The 20064-nt window shown below is 42.8% G+C and overlaps 2 protein-coding genes across 2 annotated transcripts in view; both read right to left on the bottom strand.

Moving 5' to 3' along the window:
• The window catches only part of DEPDC1B (DEP domain containing 1B), a 33884-nt gene extending 30739 nt beyond the window's left edge, over positions 1-3145 (bottom strand). The window contains exon 1 of the mRNA XM_035100536.3: positions 2750-3145. Coding sequence (XP_034956427.3) covers positions 2750-2824 — 75 coding nt within the window. The 5' untranslated portion in view covers positions 2825-3145. The remainder of the gene's footprint in view (positions 1-2749) is intronic.
• A 2096-nt stretch (positions 3146-5241) lies between these two features.
• Positions 5242-20064, bottom strand: part of ELOVL7 (ELOVL fatty acid elongase 7) — a 59525-nt gene continuing 44702 nt past the window's right edge. Inside the window, exons 3-8 of the mRNA XM_035100537.3 lie at positions 18016-18206; positions 15686-15766; positions 14886-14942; positions 13636-13741; positions 6571-6707; positions 5242-5946 (exon numbers count right to left, since the gene is read on the bottom strand). Coding sequence (XP_034956428.1) covers positions 5737-5946; positions 6571-6707; positions 13636-13741; positions 14886-14942; positions 15686-15766; positions 18016-18206 — 782 coding nt within the window. The 3' untranslated portion in view covers positions 5242-5736. The remainder of the gene's footprint in view (positions 5947-6570; positions 6708-13635; positions 13742-14885; positions 14943-15685; positions 15767-18015; positions 18207-20064) is intronic.

The raw sequence follows: 20064 nt of genomic DNA, 5'->3' as shown, positions 1-20064 counted from the left end.
TAGAAGTGGAGACCTTCATAAATCAGGAAAAGTATTGCCCTCAGACCTGCAAGTTTTTCTCCACATACCAGAAAAGTAATTTCCTTATACCCCAAAGCTAAGGGTTTTTTTGGGGGGGGTTCTCCTTAAACTACAAGAAATTACCCCCAAAGGTAGTAACTACCAATTATACCTCAGGGCAAAATACCCTGCAAGCTGACACAAGTGAACCACCTCCAAAGAGATTGTTAATTATCCAGACACTGACAAGACAATGCCTGGAAGAATTGTGTACAGCCATTAACCAAATGAAAAACAACAAAGCCAGCGGACCTGATAGGATACCTGATGAAGTCTTCAAAGTGGGCGGAATTGAACTTACACAACAACTATACAAGCTCATCAAAAAAATCTGGGAGAGGAGATCCCAGCAGACTTCAAGGATGCCAAAATTATCGTTCTCTTTTAAAAAGGCAATAGAACAGATCGTGGAAACTATTGAGGCATCTTTTTATTAGCTGCAGCTGGCAAAATTCTTGCAAGGATCTTAGCAAACAGTCTTCTAACAATATCCGAGGCTACCCTTCCTGAATCCCAAAATGGTTTTTGACCTTCTAGGGCAGGCACCCCCAAACTTCGGCCCTCCAGATGTTTTGGACTACAATTCCCATCTTCCCCGACCACTGGTCCTGTTCGCTAGGGATCATGGGAGTTGTGGACCAAAACATCTGGAGGGCCGCAGTTTGGGGATGCCTGTTCTAGGGGGACAATCAACATGATTTCACAGCTGCAAGAAAAATGCAGAGAACAAAACCACCCCCTGTAAATGGTGTTTATTGACCTAAGGCCTTTGACACTGTAAATCGTAATGCCCTGTGCCCTTCTAAAAATTGGCTGTCCAGATAAATTTGTGGACATCCTTCAGCTCCTCCACGATATGATAGCAAGAATCACAGATAACAATGGCTCTCAAAGTGAACCATTAACAGTGGAATCAAGTGTTAAACAGAGTTGTGTTATCACCCCAACTCTATTTATTATTTTCATTGCCATGACCCTACACTTTTTCAAAAGGAAACTCCCCACCAATGTAAAAATCATACATCAAACAGATGGAAAGCTCTTTAACCTGATTGGCTGAAAGCAAAGACGAAAGGGAGAAACGAGCTTAAGAGGAAGGCACAATTGGTGATCAACTCCTGCCTGGAAACCTATGTCCCCACTGTGGAAGGACGTATGGATCCAGAATTGTCCTCCACAGTCACTTACGGACTTACTGTTAAGATAATGTTCATGGAAGACAATCTTACTCAGCTACAAGTGATTGCCAAAGAACAGAAGATAAGAGGGTGGGGGAATGGAAGGGAAACAAAATGAAATACACTGGTGTGTGTATCTGAAGAAGTGTGCATGCACACGAAAGCTCATACCAAAATATAAACTTAGTTGGTCTTTAAGGTGCTACTGAAGGAATTTTTTTATTTTGCTTCGACTCAGACCAACACGGCTACCTACCTGTAACTGGTGTGTGTGCGTGTCTGTGTAGTGGACAGCAATGTTATAAACTCGTATATGTAATCTAGGTGGCAAATAGCTCCTTAAACCAGTGTTAGTCACCAAAACTGATTGCCTAGTTGCCATTTTGGGGCCAGATGGCTCGAAAGTCCTATTTTTCAATACACCTTTTTGATCAAACATTTGGTACCAGCTTGGCTGCAGGAATTGCCAGGAGGAGGTATACAAGGTACCATCCAACCGATTTAGGTACTCCATGCTGAATTTGTGTAGGGTTGGTGGTGGTAGAGGCAGAAGATAAAACTCACCTGTGTAGACCAAGGCCTGGTTTGCACAATGCACCAAGCCGCTAAACACAAGCTGTAGCCAAGAGAAGACTTAGATCAGCACAGCACCAAAATGTACCAAGGAGGGGGAAAGTGGCTATGTGCTTCTTTCCAGAAGTCTGCAAAACTGTGTCACCTCTTTAGTGTGTTGTGCCAACCATCTACTGCCTTGCGGAAGGCATGGTTAGCAGGGAATGTAGCTCCATTGTGGTGGAGGCATAATAAAGCAAAGAGAACTTTTGCCCATAGACCAGCTTTTGATTTCAAAATCCTGGCATGCAAAGAAGAGGGTATTTTCTACAGAGGCTTCACTGGTCTGGCCCTGTGGAACAGCATATAAACTGGAGAATTTTGGCACTTCCGTATGACCTGTTTATTGAGCATGCATCTTTATTTGTTTGCAGGGAGATTAAATGGTTGCATCAAAGCAAGTTTTATCCCCCAGTTTCCATGACATTTTCCCATCACTTGCTTTATCACGAAAATTGTGCAACCTGAATTTATCAGTATGTGAAGACACACCCACTCGAAAATAGTGGCATCCTGTAACCAATCTCTGAATCAGGCAAGTAGGTTGGCTAAAAAAAGCTGCTTCTGCAAGTTTCTGGAATGCTCTCCGCAGGGAGGTTCACATGGCACTTTCATTATAAACAGGCCTTTGGTTCTTCTAGAGGGGCACATTGTGGGGTTACGGTCGCCGAAGAACGGGATGGCTGGAGTTCTAGCTACCTGGCAACCCCATTACTCTTGTCCCCAAACTTCCAGTGATGCATTCGGGCGAGGCTTCATCTGAGGTAGGCTCAGCCCTGGAGGAGCGGCAATATTAAGATGAATGCGCCCCTGAGCATGTGCAAAGTGCGTTTCTCGCTCGCGGGAAGACTGAGCCCCGGGCAAGAAGCGCGGCCTCTGCTGAGCCGCCGTTCACTTACCAGCCGGGTGGCGCGGTAGGGCCCAGGCCCCACCAGTCGAGGCTCCATCGGCCGCCACGACAGAAGAGTACTCATCAGCCCGTTTCCACGGCGACCGGCCGACACACGACGCAACCCCCGCGAGGGGAAAAGTTTGAATCAAAGACGCGCGAATCCCGATTGGGCCGTGTTGAGGTCACGTGGCTAACTCGGGACGCACCCGATTGGAGTGCGGCACTTTAAGGGGCGCGTCTTAACCCTTTCAGTCTCATTCTCTTTTCTACACGCACACGCATATATTTAAATAACCTCTACTACCCCCCCCAAACGCAAAGAGCTGATTGGTTGCCTCATAAACGTCAGGGGCTCGTTTTGCGTAGCAGCGGGTGATGGCCAATGGGCTTTCTCTCTCTTACTACCAGTTGGCAACAGCGGGGGCGGGCTGAGAGGAGGAGGAGAACGTGCCTTGATTGAGAACTCTTGGAGACTCGGAAGGCGACCCTGCCCAGGTTTTGCTGGAACGGAGCCAGGGAACGCCGCGCCGCGGGAGCCGCTTCTGAATTCCAGGGTCTGCAGCTGCGGCGGGGGTGGCTCGCGCGTTTCTTTCCATTACACCGCGGACAAGTCACATTATTGTGCCTCCGCCGCCCGCACAGCCAAGGTCACTTATGCACCCTGACTGACTAAACCCGATGCTTATGGGCCTGAGCGCAAAAGCACTGCCCCCCCCCGCGATTCCCAGCAAATTGGTATTCAGAGCCATATGGTACGGCCTCTCATCATGGGCATGATGAGATAGTCGCTGGAAGCCTCATTCTCCGCCAGGCCCTTTTTAAAACCTCCGGAACTGGTCGCCACTACAATTTGTGGACAGTGAACTCCGCGTGTCTGTAAATGCACCTCCCGGGATTCAGATCCATAGGGTGACCCCTATTCTATCAAGAGGGCAAAAAGCCATGCATAATTTCACATAAAAACCTTTCAAAACAAACCATTCGGGTTTCTTTAACGCATCTTCCTCTCATTCAACTGTGATCACTATAGTTCCCATGTTGCAACCTCTTCCAGCTCCGTAGTATCTTTTTAGGTGCATGATTCCACTGGACTTAACCATCCAGGGGTCCTTTACCTTAACCTTTAGGTGCAAATAGTGGCAGTGTGTAGACACAGCTTTGCAATACCCTTGCACCACTACAGTGTTTTTATAATTTGTCTCCTGCCTTACACAGAAACTAAACTACAGTACTTGGCTCATCTACTTCAGTACTGTGTATGTTTTCATATGTATAACATATGCTGGAGTGTGTTGCACCGCATGCAGATTACTTGAAAGAATCTAAACCTTTTAGAATCAAGGTTAGACAATATCAAACAAGTAACTGGTTATGAAACCAACCCAAAAGCCCTTTCATTGTTTCTAAATTTAGAAGATGCATTGAAAAGGTGGACTGTGAAATGGTTACTATCCTGCCCAAAGAAGGAAATATGTTGATTTCAATCTATGGAGAGGGAGGAATAATTTCCCTTGTATAAACTGAGCTATGTTGGAAGAGCAGAAAATGAATTATGTATTAAAACAGTTTGTTGAAGGATGGGTGATCTTTATTATATTTTGGAATGCGAAAGTTGGTGGTGATGTAATACAATATTCATTGTTTACTCCCCCCAAAAAAACCCAAAACATGTATGTTTATATTGTGTGTGTGTGTGTGTCCCATTTTTTTTGTAAGAAACTCAGCAATTATTTTTTTAAAAAATGATTGGCACTCTAGGATTTCAGACAGGAGTCCTTCCCTTGGCAGGATTCCTTCAATGGAGATGCCAGGGACAAAACCTAGGGAGGTCATTTTTGCCTGTGAAGAATGTGTTCTAACACTACTGCTAAGAAAGTGCTAAGGAGACAGGGTTAGCCTTTCAAAAAGGGAAGGAGGTCAGTGCTCTCATAGGATCTATTTTTTGCAACATGAACCTGAACATGCAGAAATGCATGCCTGCAAAACAGAGGTAGCCAACCTGTGTGGTCTCCAGCTGCTGTTGTTCATCATCCCTGACACGGGCTCGGGAGGCTGGGACTGATTTTAGCAGCAGGTGTAGCACAACAGAATTGCCACTCCTGCCGAAGAGGAACTTGATGTTTTACATTTTGGGACTCAAGAGTTTACACTAGCTCCAGATGTGCTGTACATAGTCCTCCAAACACAAATGTAAGCATTGTATCATTTTACAGCCCAATTATAACATACATTCATGTGGAAGTATCAGTAAACTTCAAATTATTTTCGCTGCAAGTTAAGTAGTGGTCAGAATGCAAGGGAAGTTTCTCCCCATCTTCAGTTTTCCTCGAAACATGCAACCCATGGGTATTGATACTCTCAAGTACATACGATTCGGTTCAAATCAAGATTAAGCTCAGGGTAGTCAAACAAGAGGCTTGAGATTATCGTTGCAACCAGTTCAACCTTTCCAACAATACCTCCTTCATACCCTAAGGCACGTTAGAATTACAAAAGTCATTTTTAAGACTAAATAGTCATAGTTTTATAAAATACATTAATGTTTACAGTAGCTGTATTTGACAATGAGGTCTATAGTTGATAAGGTGAATTCCATTTCAGTGAGTAGCCTTTAGACCTTAGTAATTTACACCAGCTAAAAACAATTGTATCTTTGTCAGTGTTCAAAGTACTTTTGTATACTTATCAGGCACACCTCATTTCCATAATGAATATTCATATGCATCTCCAAGAGTGCAACTCAGTATTAACTTATTTCATACATTTTTTTAAATATGTACATTGGTGCTGAAAATTTCAGGTCAGTGCCTCTTCTTAATCATTAGATTAACCCTCCCTCCCACATAAAGATTATATCCCAAATAATTTATAGTAAAAATACAAGGTTTTTTTCTTTTGTTTTGGAAAACCACGTATAAAACAAGTGTGTGCTGTACACCTATGCATCTTGATTGTCAAGTCAAAACATCCAATCATGTTTTGTGGCAGAATGTTTCATTCAGTTTTGTCTCTGGTAATGCCGTTTTGTAAAGTCTTGGGGGGTCTTTTGCCTCTGGTGTAAGCATGGTACCAAAAGTGCAGGAACAGGATTAAAAACAAAGTGCCATAGAGCCAGATGATGAACATGAAGATTGGATACTGGTATGGGCAATGATCCATTAAGTAGATTTGTCCTATATGGATGGTAACCATAATGAACTGGATCTAAAACAGAAAAAAAACCCATAGTAAATCATTAGGAATTTGTTTTAATCACACAGTGGAGGTGGGGTGGGGGAGTTGCAGCAGACTTTCTTTGTAAAACATCAAATGTAAGTAAGGATAGGTAGTTATGTGGAACTAGATCTACATCCTTGGGGAGGGGAGGGTATTGTGATGCTCGGCTCTCAAAGCAGGCTACTGGAACTACAAATGGTTTTGCTTTATTTACAGTTACCACCATCCCATAAATTGTTGAGAAGGAGCTAGGGTGCCTCTCTGAGGGCCTGTGTTGGTGGAGAAGAGTCTTAATAGTTGAAAGGTTTTCACCATGACAAAGATCTTAGGTTTGGCTAGGCGAGTGGCAAGTTCCTGTCTGCTGTTTTCATACTGGCAGCCCCCAAATTGGATGTTTCTTTGGATCTGCTGCATCCAAAGCCCCACTGTTAAAGAGTTTTTAATCTTCTCCGGGAAGTCAGGCTAAATGGTAGCAGTTCAGGAAACAGGGCGCACAGGCCACACAATGAGTTCAACTAGCATTCATATGCACCTAGGTTTAAAACTCAGTAAAGTCAACCTACCCCTAACAGATAATCTAGCTTTCCCCTATGTGTTCTGAAAGTTACTCACCAGTTGTATAGTCGTCAGATGCTTCTTCCACCACAAGTATTTGTGGTAAGCTGGTCCCAAGGAACAGAGTCCATAGTAGGTATACATGATCACATGCACAACACAGTTCAGCATACCATGGAATGTTCCTAAGCCACCTGTGAGGAGAACAAGATCCAGTCTTGAAACAATCCAAAGTGCATCATCTGAGACAAATCAGAGCTATGAGGCAAAGAAAAGCAAGGCTTCTGGTAACCTTGCGATCGCTTTGTATGCAACCATTATGACAATGGCTGTCATTAACAGAAATAATTCCGTGCAGCAGAAGCTTCATGCAGTGGCTGTAAATTTATCTATGGATTGCATCATATATGCCAACTCTGTTGTTAAAGAGCCTCTGTGCCCACTCTACATCTTCCTGGGATGGAGACACTCAAAAGAGAAGCAACAGCTCTTCTTAAAAGCCCTCTGCACATGTTAAAGCAGGCATTGGCGCCCTCTAGCACTTCAGTAGAAACAGCAATATCCTTGTACCTAATCAAAACCTATGTATGGGAAGTCCACTGCCTTTCATGCTTTATACTGTATGTATATTTTCCTATGACATTAATATCTCATCTTTCCTCCCAGGAGCTCAAGGCAGCACACATGCCACCCACTCCGTCCTCAAAATAACCTTGAGAGGTAAGCTACTGTGATGCCCTCCAAGAGCTGCTGAGCTTCCAACTCCTATCATCCCTACCAATCGTCCTTGCTGGTTGGGGCTAATGGGAGTAAGGGAGTTCAGCAACCTTAGGAGGGAACCAAATTAGCTGCCCCTGGGCTAGGTTGAGAGCTGGCAAGTGGTCGACTGTCTCAGAAGATGGTTTAAGAATGTACATTTGGGGCTGAAGGCAGTTGAGTGACAGTTTGAACTCTAGTATCCCCAATCCAGGTTCAACACTGTAATCAATATCTTCACATAATCATTCTGGGTGTGCCTCCTGCCCTGCAATATTGAGACACAGGATGGTGGCCGAATTTGAGAATTCTGTCCTAAGCCTATGTATTGTATTTAAATTGCAGCTCATCTGCACCTATTCAGGCACAATAAATGCTGAGCTTGATTTTGCAGGTCCTCACTTGTTTTAGTTATGATACTCTGAAATTACCGTCTTCAGATAAGAACTTGAACCAGTTTTGGAAATCTTGACATGTACACTTGGAATTGGTCCAAGCTCATTTGCATTCTTTTCCAGCTAATTTACATATCTTGTGCCATATTTTTAAGCTTTCCCCAACTCACTCTCCCCTACCCTCAATCTTTATATTCAAGCCATAGCTGCCAAGTCTCCCGTTTTTAGCGGGAAACCCCCGTATTTAAATCCGTTTCCCGCTGGCAGCCCGGATGGTAAAATATCCCTTAAATCTCCCGGATTTATGCAGCTCCTCTCCCTGAACCTTCCCCTCCCTCTTCCCCAGAAGCAGCCGCTTGCAAAGGCACCATCTTCCCCAACCAAGCAGCCTCCTCCTTTGCCCTGCCTCCACATGCGTTTCTGCATCTACTGCAGGGACGGGATCGACTTAATGCCTAGGAGATTCCAGTCGAGATCGCGGTCTCCTGCTCCTTTGCTTTTGCCTAAGAGGCAAGAGCACCTGGCCCCGCCCCCTCTCCCCTCCCTGCATTTTCTTCTGATCTCTGGAAGGGAAGACAGAGTTTTTGCTGTGAGGCAGATTGCTTTCACAGCGATCTTTTGGTGAGCGACTAATCCCCTTCCCCCTTAAATTTTTCCAGAACACCCCCAAAAGGAAGCTAACTTTCCTCTCTGAACCCCAATAAAACAGGGCTTAAAATGGGGGACTCCCTCTCTCTAAAAATGCTAAACAGCTTTGACTCTAAAAACGGGGCTCTCTTCCCCCCAAAAAAAACAGGGGGGGGAGTTTTAAAATCACTGCCAGATTTTAATGCTGAAAGTAGATTGCCGTGCTTATCTTGCATCTCTTTTTCATCCCTGTGCAGTGCTGTATGTTGTGCACAGAAAAGGAGGAATCTGGAGGGTGTGTGTGTGTTGGGGTGATTCGCACATCCACCCTTTTGTATGTGCCATCATGTTCTTAGCGCGTGCTATGTGTGGTTGCTTTTGCCTACCGTTTAGACAGCTGCGCCTTTTGAGCCTCTGCATTGGCAAAATTCTGTTGCTGAATAATAGTAATAATAGTAATAATAATAATAATAATAATAATAATAATAATAATAAAGCAGGCGTTTTAACTCTCTCAAAGTCATATTGTAGTTTTTTTAATCATGGGGGGGGGACAACGTTTTGGTTACAGGTGCTATAGGAAAGAGTGATAAGCTTATCGATATGCATAAACTGCTACTTTCCAAACCGTGATCGATAAGTGTTTAAATCACGGTTATTTCCCCAAAAGCAGCATTGTTAGAAACGTACTTTGTGTACAGCCCAGAGACTTTAAAATAGAAAACTGGGAACCAGAAGCCTTGAGCTATTTTGTTGGCTGGGGGGGGGGTCCCTGGCTCTATTAAAACCTGTGGCAAAATTCCAATTTGACCTCCTTGGGGGGCAGAATTTCATCTGTTTCAGTTTGGCCTTGGGAGAAAAAGCAGAGTGGAATCTTCCTTTTCCTTGTGGTGAGAGAGGGGTCAGCAACCTTTTTCAGCAGGGGGCCGGTCCACCATCCCTCAGACCATGTGGTGGGCCGGACTATATTTGGGGGGTGGGGGGTGGGGGAATGAACAAATTTCTATGCCCAACAAATAACTCAGAGATGCATTTTAAATAAAAGCACATATTCTACTCATGTAAAAAGTGGGGACACTGAAGAAAGACTGGATACAGGTGGGATGAAATGGTCCAGGCCTTTGGAGTCAATGCTAGATCAAGTTGTGTGGAGGGAATATTAAAGCTGCCATCTGATATGCATTTATTTGGGGGAAAGCCCACGCAAATGCAGTGGGATTTACTTCTGAGTAAACATGGTTAGGATCAGATTGCAGCTTGCCTGTTTCTGGCTTGCCTCAAGGCAGGGTGACCAATAGATTTGAGGGTCCTGATTAAACCAAGAAATAATATGTATCAGTTAGACATTGGTTGCCCAGCAAAATGAACAAATACAGCATAGCACAATTAATAACAGGCCAGCACCTTGAGTGCCAGACAAATTCCACTTAAGCAGTTCAACCTTAGGCTTGATGAGAAGAAGGTGTACTTTCTATAAAGGCTGTTGTGTACAGACATAGACACACACACATCCTAAATCCTCTTCGGAGTGGTTGACCAATCATGGGCAGAGCCGGCACCAGAAGTCGCTTCTGCGCATGTCCAGACATGCGCAGAAACGACTTCCGGTGCCCCACCGCTGGGATCCCTTATTTTTCAATGGGAGACTTGGCAGCTATGATTCAAGCTCACATTCTAACTGCTTCCTACCCCTGTTTAAGCTGCCTCACAACTTCTAGGTGTTCAGCACTTCTCATTTCTGGAAATGCACGTGCGTTCAAGACTGGCGCATCAGTTAAAAGTGGAGAAAAGTAAGTTAATGCAGACAAAAAGTTGAAAGAAAGCATTAACAACAGCCTAGTCAGGCAACCACAGCAGAGCTACCGTATGAACAAGTTCTTTTCCAGCCCCACAGCCCCTTTGTGGTACAAACAACAAATACTGAAAGTGTATCATTAACCAGAGTTTCCTATTTCATTTTCAGCTTTGGAGCAAGCCATACTATTAAACCAACTGGCTTAATATCCCGTCTTGTTCTAAAAGGTGGCAACCCTAGGTTTCCTCGTTTGGAAGAAGCACTTCTTGGTTTGATTGCTTTTCCCTCTGCAGCACAAGCAAATGGGCAGCTTGTATGAGCAAAAGGCATGTGGTGCTTAACAATTCTATTATTATTAACAAGTACTATTAATTAAATTACTATTCTTCCCCCAGGGCGCCAAACATCGTAGTAAAATAATACAATAAAAATAAAAATACATCAAAAACATTTAAAAGCAATTAAGGACATCTAAAAGCAGTTAATCAAAATGAGAAATAAATGTGTTTTTTTTATTTTAAAAATTGTTTTGTGTACTTTTGATTATGAAATTTTAAAGATTTAAATAAGGTTTTTTTAAACAAAAAAAAATCAGGGAAATGTAGCTGGTTAGCGCAACACAAGTGTTAACTCAAGCAAGCATTTCCCCTATGGCTGAGTGAGGCTGAAGTCTTGCTCTAGATAGAATAGAGTCACAAGCAGTTTCCAGATTATGAAACTAGGTTACTGAGAACTGACACTTGGTCACTTTTTAATGACAACAATATAATTCGGTGGTTTTCATCATGATGGGCAGGGTGGTCCATGTTTGACACATAGGACTTGTGCAAAAAACTGCATACTAAATTCTGTTAATAAAGGGCAGTTGGCTTTATGTATTTGGGTGGGATGGCAGCCTTGAAGATTCTCCTAATTTCTGAAGTGCCTAACCTTACCACAAGAAAGGGTCACATCCATCACACATAAGCTGCAATGACAGAAACTGTCTCTGTGCGTGTGCTGTGGAATAATTAAAACTCACATGCAGAAACCAGAAAAGCAATCGCTCCTAAGCCAAAAATGGAGACTCGCAACCTACTGATATGTAACAGTGCCTGAAGGATTTGCATTTTCATGAAGCCAGTTTAGCAGGAATATCCAAATTACTCAAGCAAGGAAGCCTGCCAAATAATCCCACACAGTACTTGAGGGGCGTGTGTGTGTGTGTGTGTGTGTGTGTGTGTGTGTAAAAGGGAATATTGTTAAACGTTTAACTGCTGGCTTATAGTGGCCCTAACTCTTATGGGCAATTGTCTTCTTCAGTTGCATAGTAGGGCAATACGTGCAAAGTGAATGGAAACGATCTCCTGTTCTTTTATGTCGTTTCGCAAATGAGTTCTAAACACACTGTGTTCTCTACTGGGGGGGGGGGAATGCAGTTCTCCTCTTGGTAACTGCTTATCATCAAACACTTCTCACTTTATTCTAAAACCCAAGGAGCAAAATAAAATACGCACTCCACAGAAGACCCACTCCTTCAAAACCTCTTGATTAGGTACATCAAAGTGAGCAATTTGGGCTGTGGCAGCACTCAACTAAAACTACAGTTAATGACCTTGTTCACATCATGGTAAACCAGGTGTGACTTGTCTCTGGCCTTCTAGATGTTGGACTTCCAACTCCACTACCATTCCTGATCCTTGGCTATACTGGCTGGGGCTGATGGGAGTTGGGGCCCAACAGCATTTGTAGGGCCACAGGTTAGCTACTCCTTCAATATATAATTGCTACCCATTTGGGATGCTTTCTCTCCCATGTACATGCAAGGAAGAGCAAATGATAATTCCCGACCTATTATTATGTCTGAACTGGTCACGGTTCGTTCTTGACTTACTGATAGTCATCTTTTCCGGGGGGTGGGGCAGGGAGATCTTTAGTTCAGACATAACACTGGATTCCTCTATCTAATTGAACTAGTGGGAGGCAGTGTGACGTGTTCTGCTAGCACAATGTGGCTTTTTTACCCTGCCCAAATTGGTGGCAGGGGCATTTGAGAGAAGCCCAGAACAGTATGAAGAGGAAGGAGAGGTGGCATCATTCCATCAGACTAGCAGAAAGGCTTACAATGAGTTAAAAATCTCCTTAGTGCTACTTCAAATTGTACCCTAAGCCACGTTTGTTTCTCGTAAGTGCTAAGCATGAAGGCCAGATCAGCAGCTTCATGGTAAAACTATTAACTAGTTTACTGCACCTAGTTTACTGTGAACTGGACCATTGTGATGTTTTGGATGATTCTATTGCCGTTTTGGATGACTTCTATCTTATAATGAAGGCCAAAAGTTTTTAAAGCAAAAAATCCAAAGCACATTAACTGGGAGGGTTCACAATGCTGATTAACACAAGGACATCTCACTCAAAAGTACTCAATTTCTGTCCACAGAAAATCCATTAAAAAAGACCTCAGGGCAAACATTTGGATTAACATAAATTAGTATTAGGCAGCATTAAGCTAATCATTTTTAAAAAGCCAAAAGAAGAAGAAGAGTAAATAGGATGGAATACATCACTACTCTTCCAAGGGACAAGAGAGGGCATTATTTCATTTGTCGAGAAGAGAGCACATATTTATGAAAACTAAACTTGTTTTGTCCTAATTATATCTGCTGTGATATTAACTTTTTTGTTTTTGCTGTTTCATTGTATATCTCCTTGAGACAATTGTGTAGAAGGCAATTAATAAATTGATGACACTATATTATTAATAATATAATCACCATCATCATTACTACCACTGTTATTAATAGGCTTCTCCCAAGGCCTCAGCCTCCCCAGGTGAAATGATATGCCCAGATTATTACCATCTACCACTCCCACCCCTTCAAGAGAAGCTGCCTATGAGTTTCCATATTAGCAGGCAGGGCATTTCCATGTCTTAGATGTTAAGAACTTGTTGCATCTATGCTAATGCTCCCAAAAGATTTCAGCTTGCTAGAGATTTTGGGCCTGAGAACATTCAAGGGTTACATAATAGGGTGGGAAAAGAAACTAGCAATCAGATGGAACTACTGGTCACATGCCACTATCAATAAACTGCTAAAGTTGCAAAGGTAAAATAGGGAGAAAAACAAAGTTCTTAATCCAACAGAGAGCGTGGTATTCCTATGCTAATTTCAGCCAATATGTTTAAGAGCACCTAATTCTGTGCTGGAACCAGTTAATGTGTTGAGTCAAGTAAGTAACATTAATAGGTTTAAATGATACACTTGCTTCAGAATCTTTGTACTGTTTGCCTTTTCCTCTGTGTCACTTTAAACAAAAAGCCTTGTGCAAGCTGTCCTTTGTTTAGCCATCCAGTTGCAGGAACCAGGCAGAGACAAAATTTGCAGAGTGAAATGCCAACACAACCTACCTGGGAAAAGTTGATATGTATATATGACTTTCTAAAGCAGTTGGGGTGAATGCATAGAATTTTAAGGAAAACCCCGTAGATAAAGCAGCGGAAAAAGAAATTTCCGCTTAGAAACATTATATTATTTTTAAAAGCAAGTTTCAACTTAGAATCAGAACTACCTGGAGCAAATTTGACTCCAAACCACCAGGTCCAAGGCATGATTGTGTGATGGAATACATGGAGAAACGTAATTTGGGCATTCTTCTTTCGGAGCACAAAGAAGATCTGGAATGATTTAAACAGGTATTATTACTGCAAGTCATACTTAACGTTAGCAGCATGCGCAATTCAGTCTGTGTACTGAATAGCTCATCATGTTTTCATGGCAAGTATAAAATTGCACTTCTTCACACTGCCGTTCCCTGACTGTTAGTACTGACTGCACACACTTCTGCCCCAAATAGTTGCTATAGTAAATAAATAAATAATCTATTGGCTTATGTTTTACAGAAGATGCAGGTGGTTTCAGAGTCACTGGATTACAGTATATAAGAACACCAGTTTTTCCAAACAATCTGCTGCACAAAAAAGGGCAGCTCACAATGCACCCTTGTGATTTGTCGCTGGCACTGTGTGTCTCCCCGCCACACAATGGGGCAGCAAACGCGAAGGCACCCCGCCGGGGGGTGGGGTGTCCATCACGCGCATGCGTGACGTGTCACGCCGTATGCGTCATGACGCACGGCGCATGCACGCACAGGAGTCATGTGACGCGGCAAACCCCGCGAGCAAGCCGCGGAGTGAGGCGGTTTCGCTTGCGTCAGGGCTTTTTCTCCATGGCGGCAGCTGCGTCGCATGGCGGCGACCATCGGAGGTGGTCAGCCTGCTGCCCGGGGCGGTGTGCCCCCCCGCCCCCTATTACTACGCCACTGCCACCACACACACACACACACACATTGGTGCAGGGGTGGAGGAAGGGGGCGGAGGAAGGGGGCGGTGGGGGCGGTCCGCTCCAGGTGTCACCTCTGAGGGGGGGGTGACAAAAATAGTAAAGAGAGAATGTAGCCATGGTGACTAGTAGTCACTGAGAGCCTTATTCTCCATGAACAAAGTCTTAGAAGCTTGAAGGCTAAACATAATTGACTAAACTACAGACATCATCACTATGGAAAGCAATTATTATGGAGGCCTTCACACCCACACAAACTTCCCTGCTTCTCTCAATGAGGAAGAGAAAATATGAAAATAAAAGGTTCTCCAGGTGTCCTCACCACTCAGATAAATTACAGCATGTGGAAAGTTTACATCCACACAGTGGAGTTAACACAACCCCACCTTATGGCGAAGGAAAAATACAATACGCACAGAACAATCTGAAGTATACAAAGGTGCTCCTCATTCACTTGTTAGATTCTACGATCGTGCTTACCGTGTCTAGCAATTCAATAAATTTCGAGAAATAATACAAGTAGCAGGCGCGAACCATCTGCAGAGAAGAAAAAGAAGTGTTAAAAACTGAAAGCATAATGGAGCCCAAATCTAACCCTTAGCTGAACTTTATGAAGGTTTTTCAAGCTTTCGGTGCTGAATTTATGTGGAACAGCTTCATGGTGCACCTCATCACCATTCTCCAGGTGATACAATCCAAGTAAACACCAAGGAGGGTATACAGTGGTACCTTGGTTCTCAAACTTAATCCGTTCCGGGAGTCCGTTCGACTCCCGAAACCGTTCAAAAATGAAGGTGCGGCTTCCGATTGGCTGCAGGAGCTTCCTGCACTCAAGCGGAAGCCGCATTGGACGTTCAGCTTCTGAAAAACATTCGCAAACCAGAACACTTACTTCCAAGTTTGCGGCGTTCGAGAGCCGATTTGTTCAGCAACTAAGCCGTTCAAGAACCAAGGTACGACTGTACACACAGAGAGTGGAGCTTCTGTATATTTCCTACACAGCAGCATGCAGTGCCCACAAACACCTTTTAAAAACTTAAGAGTCTTAAGAGACAATCCGCAATGCAATGGGAAGGTGCTAGTTAAACACACACACAGAAAATCGTTACTGCATGTGCATAAAAAGATGCATTGGTGTCCATGCCTCTCATGGCTGCTCTTTTCATTACACATACATGCACACATTCATTTGCAACTCTTCTGTTGTAGCCAAAGCAGTCAAATGATTGCACACATTCGTGGAACTTTGTGAACCACAACAAAGTCATTACATGACTCACCCTTAGAGCCATAGGTGACCTGGAGTAATCAACTATGTCACAGCGAAAGGTGTAGCCTGTAGCCCAGCCAGACATAAGGAACTGTAGGTGGAAGAAGATAATGATTTTTTTAAATTAATATTTAAATTTTATTATTTAAAAGCACAAGGAATAAAAACACATATATACAAAAGAATACAAAAATACAACATAATACCAATACAAAAAAGAAAACGAAAAGAAAATACGTCAAAAATAAACACAACCATTACATTTAACATTTAAACACAGATACTTCCCGTCCCTCTTATTATACATTTTTATATAGAAGATAATGATTCATAACAATAACAGTGACAATAATTTATTTAGATATACGAAGTTCAGGGGTGTTGTTTTTTTTCAATTGCATGATCAATGTTTCATTTTTTTGGACTGAACACAATGCATATGTATGTTTTAGATGATAGAGATTGGCCCAATCTGTATAATCTAAACAGTTAGCGCTTCTAGAAGTCTCAACAAAGGTTTCAGTTCTGTTAGCCAAAAAGATATACTGTACATACATAGTGTTCAGTCAAAAAAAAAATGAAATATTGATCATGCAATTGAAAAAAGCACCATGAACTTATATCTAAAGGGTTCAGAAGTAGTAGGGTTTTTTTACTTCTATCACAACAGGTGTGTAAAAAGCTACTCGCCCTGTCAGTAGGGCAGTAAAGAGGTTATTCCAGGCAAAGTTAATAGTAACTGGAAGTGGAGTTATTGCTTTTTCCAGTTGTTTCCGTTGTCCATTATTTTTACAGAGGTGCATTTGGCAGGGAAACTACTAAATATATTTTTAGGTATGCAAACATTTGGATACTTATTACCAAGGCTGTATAATCAGGAGCATCTTACTGAAATGAATGGTTGCAAAAATTATAATATGGAGATCACTATGAGCGTTACAAAAGAAAGCAATTTTTGTGATACACGGATCAAGTGCCCTCACTGAAGAAAAAATTGACAAGACAACCCAGAAGTCAAAGACTGTTTCAAGTATCTACAAAGAAAAAATATAAAAAGTCACAAAAGCAGTTTCGTAGCATAGCTCAGAGACAGAGAACATATTTTGCATGTAACAGGTCTCTTCCGTACAGAGCCACCCAGAGAAGATGATTCTGAGCTAGATGGACCAATGGTCTAACTCTGTATAAGACAGTTTCCTATGCTCAGCGAAGTCATGCTTCTTATTTCAACATGTCGTCTCAACCATGTCGGGCGCCGTGGTGCGGAGATCGCTCCGGTGCCCCCGCTCCGCCCTGTTTCTTGTCACGGCTGGTGGGTGGGCGCAGGGCGCGGCATGTCTGCCGCGCGATGCCCCCCTGACGGGCCGGCGCCCTGGCACCCCCCGCCACCCACCTACTCCTAGAGCCGGCCCTGTATTTCAACAGCCCGCACCTACAGGTATAGTTAAGTGACTTCCCAGTTAAGTTCCTAATTCATAGGCAAAATATACCTTGTGCTTCCCTGAAACATCCACTGCCTCATATATAACCAGGCAGAGAGGTGACATCACTATACAGGGATTTTTACCCAGCAGAAATAATAAGGAATGGGGCTTAATATTCCCCTCTCCCACCTGGCTCCTCATAAATATAAGGAAGCGAAGAAGAGAGATGCAGAGATACCGCTTGGTTAATTTGTTCACTTGTCACTGTGGGGACTTGGGTGTGTGAAGCCTGTAAAGTCTGTGCCAGGTCCTTCTACTCTGCCCAGTAATATTCTGGAACAGTAATGGGAAACCTATGGCCATCTGGGTGTTGTGAAGACTCGCATCAACTCCAGCCAGGATGGCCAATGATGAGAGATGAAGTCCACCATTTAGGAGGGCCCACAGGTTAGTCTACATTGACTTTACATATTACAGATCCACATCATTTTTAGGATAATATTGTTGCTGAGAGCGCACTCGTGTACAGTTAACAAAGGGAGGAAGGAGGATTCTTATTCCCCCAAACACACACTTTCCCCAGGAGTAGAGACAGAAGCCTAGTGTGGACTCAATTTTGCTTCACATGTTGGGAGAAATATTTGCTGCATTTCCCAACTGCTAGGCTGTGGTAGAGGGAAATACAATTCAGAAGGCAGTCCCTAGGCTTCAAAGAGCTAAGAGGGACAGTGAATTTTCCCTGGGAACAAAGGATCACATCGTGGCATTCAGATTTGATGAAAGTGTTTCTAAACTTTGGTGTTGCAATCTGGCTCACAGCAGAAACCCATTAACATTTTTAGGAAAACAAAAAAACCAAAAACAACTTTGTGCACACCTAATCGGCATAATGAGTCTATTCTTAGGCAATACTTACTTCATAAGTCATATAGATTGAAAGAGCCACTACAGCAAAGTTGTAAAAAATCATTATTTGCCTCAAATCAAAAGGTTTCCTGTTCTCCATGAACTTTGGTCCCAGGTTGGTGACAAAATAGATATATGCTCCAAGAATAAGTGTCTGTGGAAAAGGCGAGGCCATAAGTGGGTAGCCATCGACTCGTGGATCTGGAAGAGATTTTGTTTAAAAGGGACTAAGTCACTCAGCTACCATGATTAATCAATCATCAAGTATATTATTTAGCAAAAATAGGCTGTTCATTCAAACAAACATTTTCACCTGTACAGGCTGTCACATTTGTTGTTTACCTCAGCTTCTCCCCACTTTACACAAAAAGCATACATTACACAAGGAAACAAAAACCGGCATCCATAAGTTGCAACAATGAGAAACTTTTGACAATGGCATGCCCGTGTTATTTTTTCCTTGAATACTACAAACAGAAGTCACACACTCTTGAAATGCACCATTAAATTTTGCTATTTTGGCTAGATTTGAGACCTAGTGCAGCCACTATTTTGGTGTTCGGTGAGTTGCATCATTTACTTCAGCAGTGGCCAATCTCAGGCTTGCCTGATGTTACTGGACTAGCCAGCATAGCCAATGGTCAGTTGAAATCCAGAATCATCTGAAGGATCTTTAATTTACTCATTCCCTGTATTTTTATTGCTGTCAAATTGCAAAACAGAATAATGTATTAGCCTTCATTGACCCACTTGACTAGTCTAGCAAAATACTTACAAGATTTAAAAGGAAGTAACTTGGTCATGTATATATTCCACCAATCCCTCTCCAATGACTGGGACATCACCAAGAATTTCCAACACCCATCCCTATCATTAATGGTATATAACAGGGATGTCCAACCGGTTGACCATGATATACCTGTTGATCGCTGGGTGTCCCTGGTCAATCGCGGGACCTTGACTGATCCTCCCCCCAAAAAAGCTCAACAGCTCTGGTCAATCCTCCCCAAAAATAACTTTCATGAAGCTTCCCAAAAAAAGCTCTACAACCCTGGTCAATCCAATGGGTAGATCACTGCCAATTTTTTAATAGTGGGAGTAGATCGCAGTCTCTTGGAAGTTGGATGTGCCTGGTATATAATATACATTAGTATCCTCAATCTGCTAAGAATATTTCATTTTTTGCCTTTTATATTAATGCAAGACTCTTAAAAACAGGTACTAAATTTACCCCCATTAGCAAATGGGTTTCCTAAATAACCTCATTGCTCACTGCTCAGAAATAGCAGCTTTGGTCCCTCCCTATACCCAATAATACAGTATTCTTTACACTTAGTTTATTCAGTAATCCAAGGAGTATTCTTGGTGGGCATCATAACTCTTTCATAAAGGAGACTTGTTTGGAGACAAAACAACTTGGTATTCTGTGGAAGAACATGAAAACAAAGAGCAAGGGAACTCATTGCCTTCTAGGTTTTAATATTTGTGAATAGCAGAAGTGCACATGTGCACTGTCTTCCTTCCCTCCTAGGCTTTAACAGGAAACATTATGCACAAATTGTTCACATGTGATATTCATGTTTGACTGTTTGTAAAACAAAGCCAGAAGCAATTTTGGGAGCGTCAGTTAATGTCTTCCTAGGATGCTTATTAGTGTGGAGAGGTATCGTATTTGTACATCCTGCTGACATATTGCTGGGGTATTCTAAACGTGGCATTAGGCCCTGTGTGTGAACAAGCATGCATAATTTTGGCCCCTCCAGATGCTGAGGGGAAGTGCTGTGCCTTTCAGGACCTGCTTGTGGACTTCCTGGAATCACCTAGCTGGCCACTCTTGGAAACAGGATGCTAGACTAAATGGAGCGATCCAGCTTTGTTCTCAACAGCTGTACAGGCATCACCTTGATCATAAATTTTCCCGAATATATGGTTATCTATCCCTTATTCCAAGACAACTAATGCTCTAAAACCGGAAACCATTTATGTGCCATTTCATAGTTGCACAAGCATGACTTTGACATCCTACTTCAATGGAACTCTTAATAAACAACACCACAAC

Source organism: Zootoca vivipara, chromosome 10 (genome assembly GCF_965207765.1).
Source record: "Zootoca vivipara chromosome 10, rZooViv2.hap1.1, whole genome shotgun sequence".
NCBI lineage: Eukaryota > Metazoa > Chordata > Lepidosauria > Squamata > Lacertidae > Zootoca > Zootoca vivipara.
The sequence above is the reverse complement of the archived record's forward strand: the minus strand, read 5'-3'. Positions and strand labels throughout refer to the sequence as shown.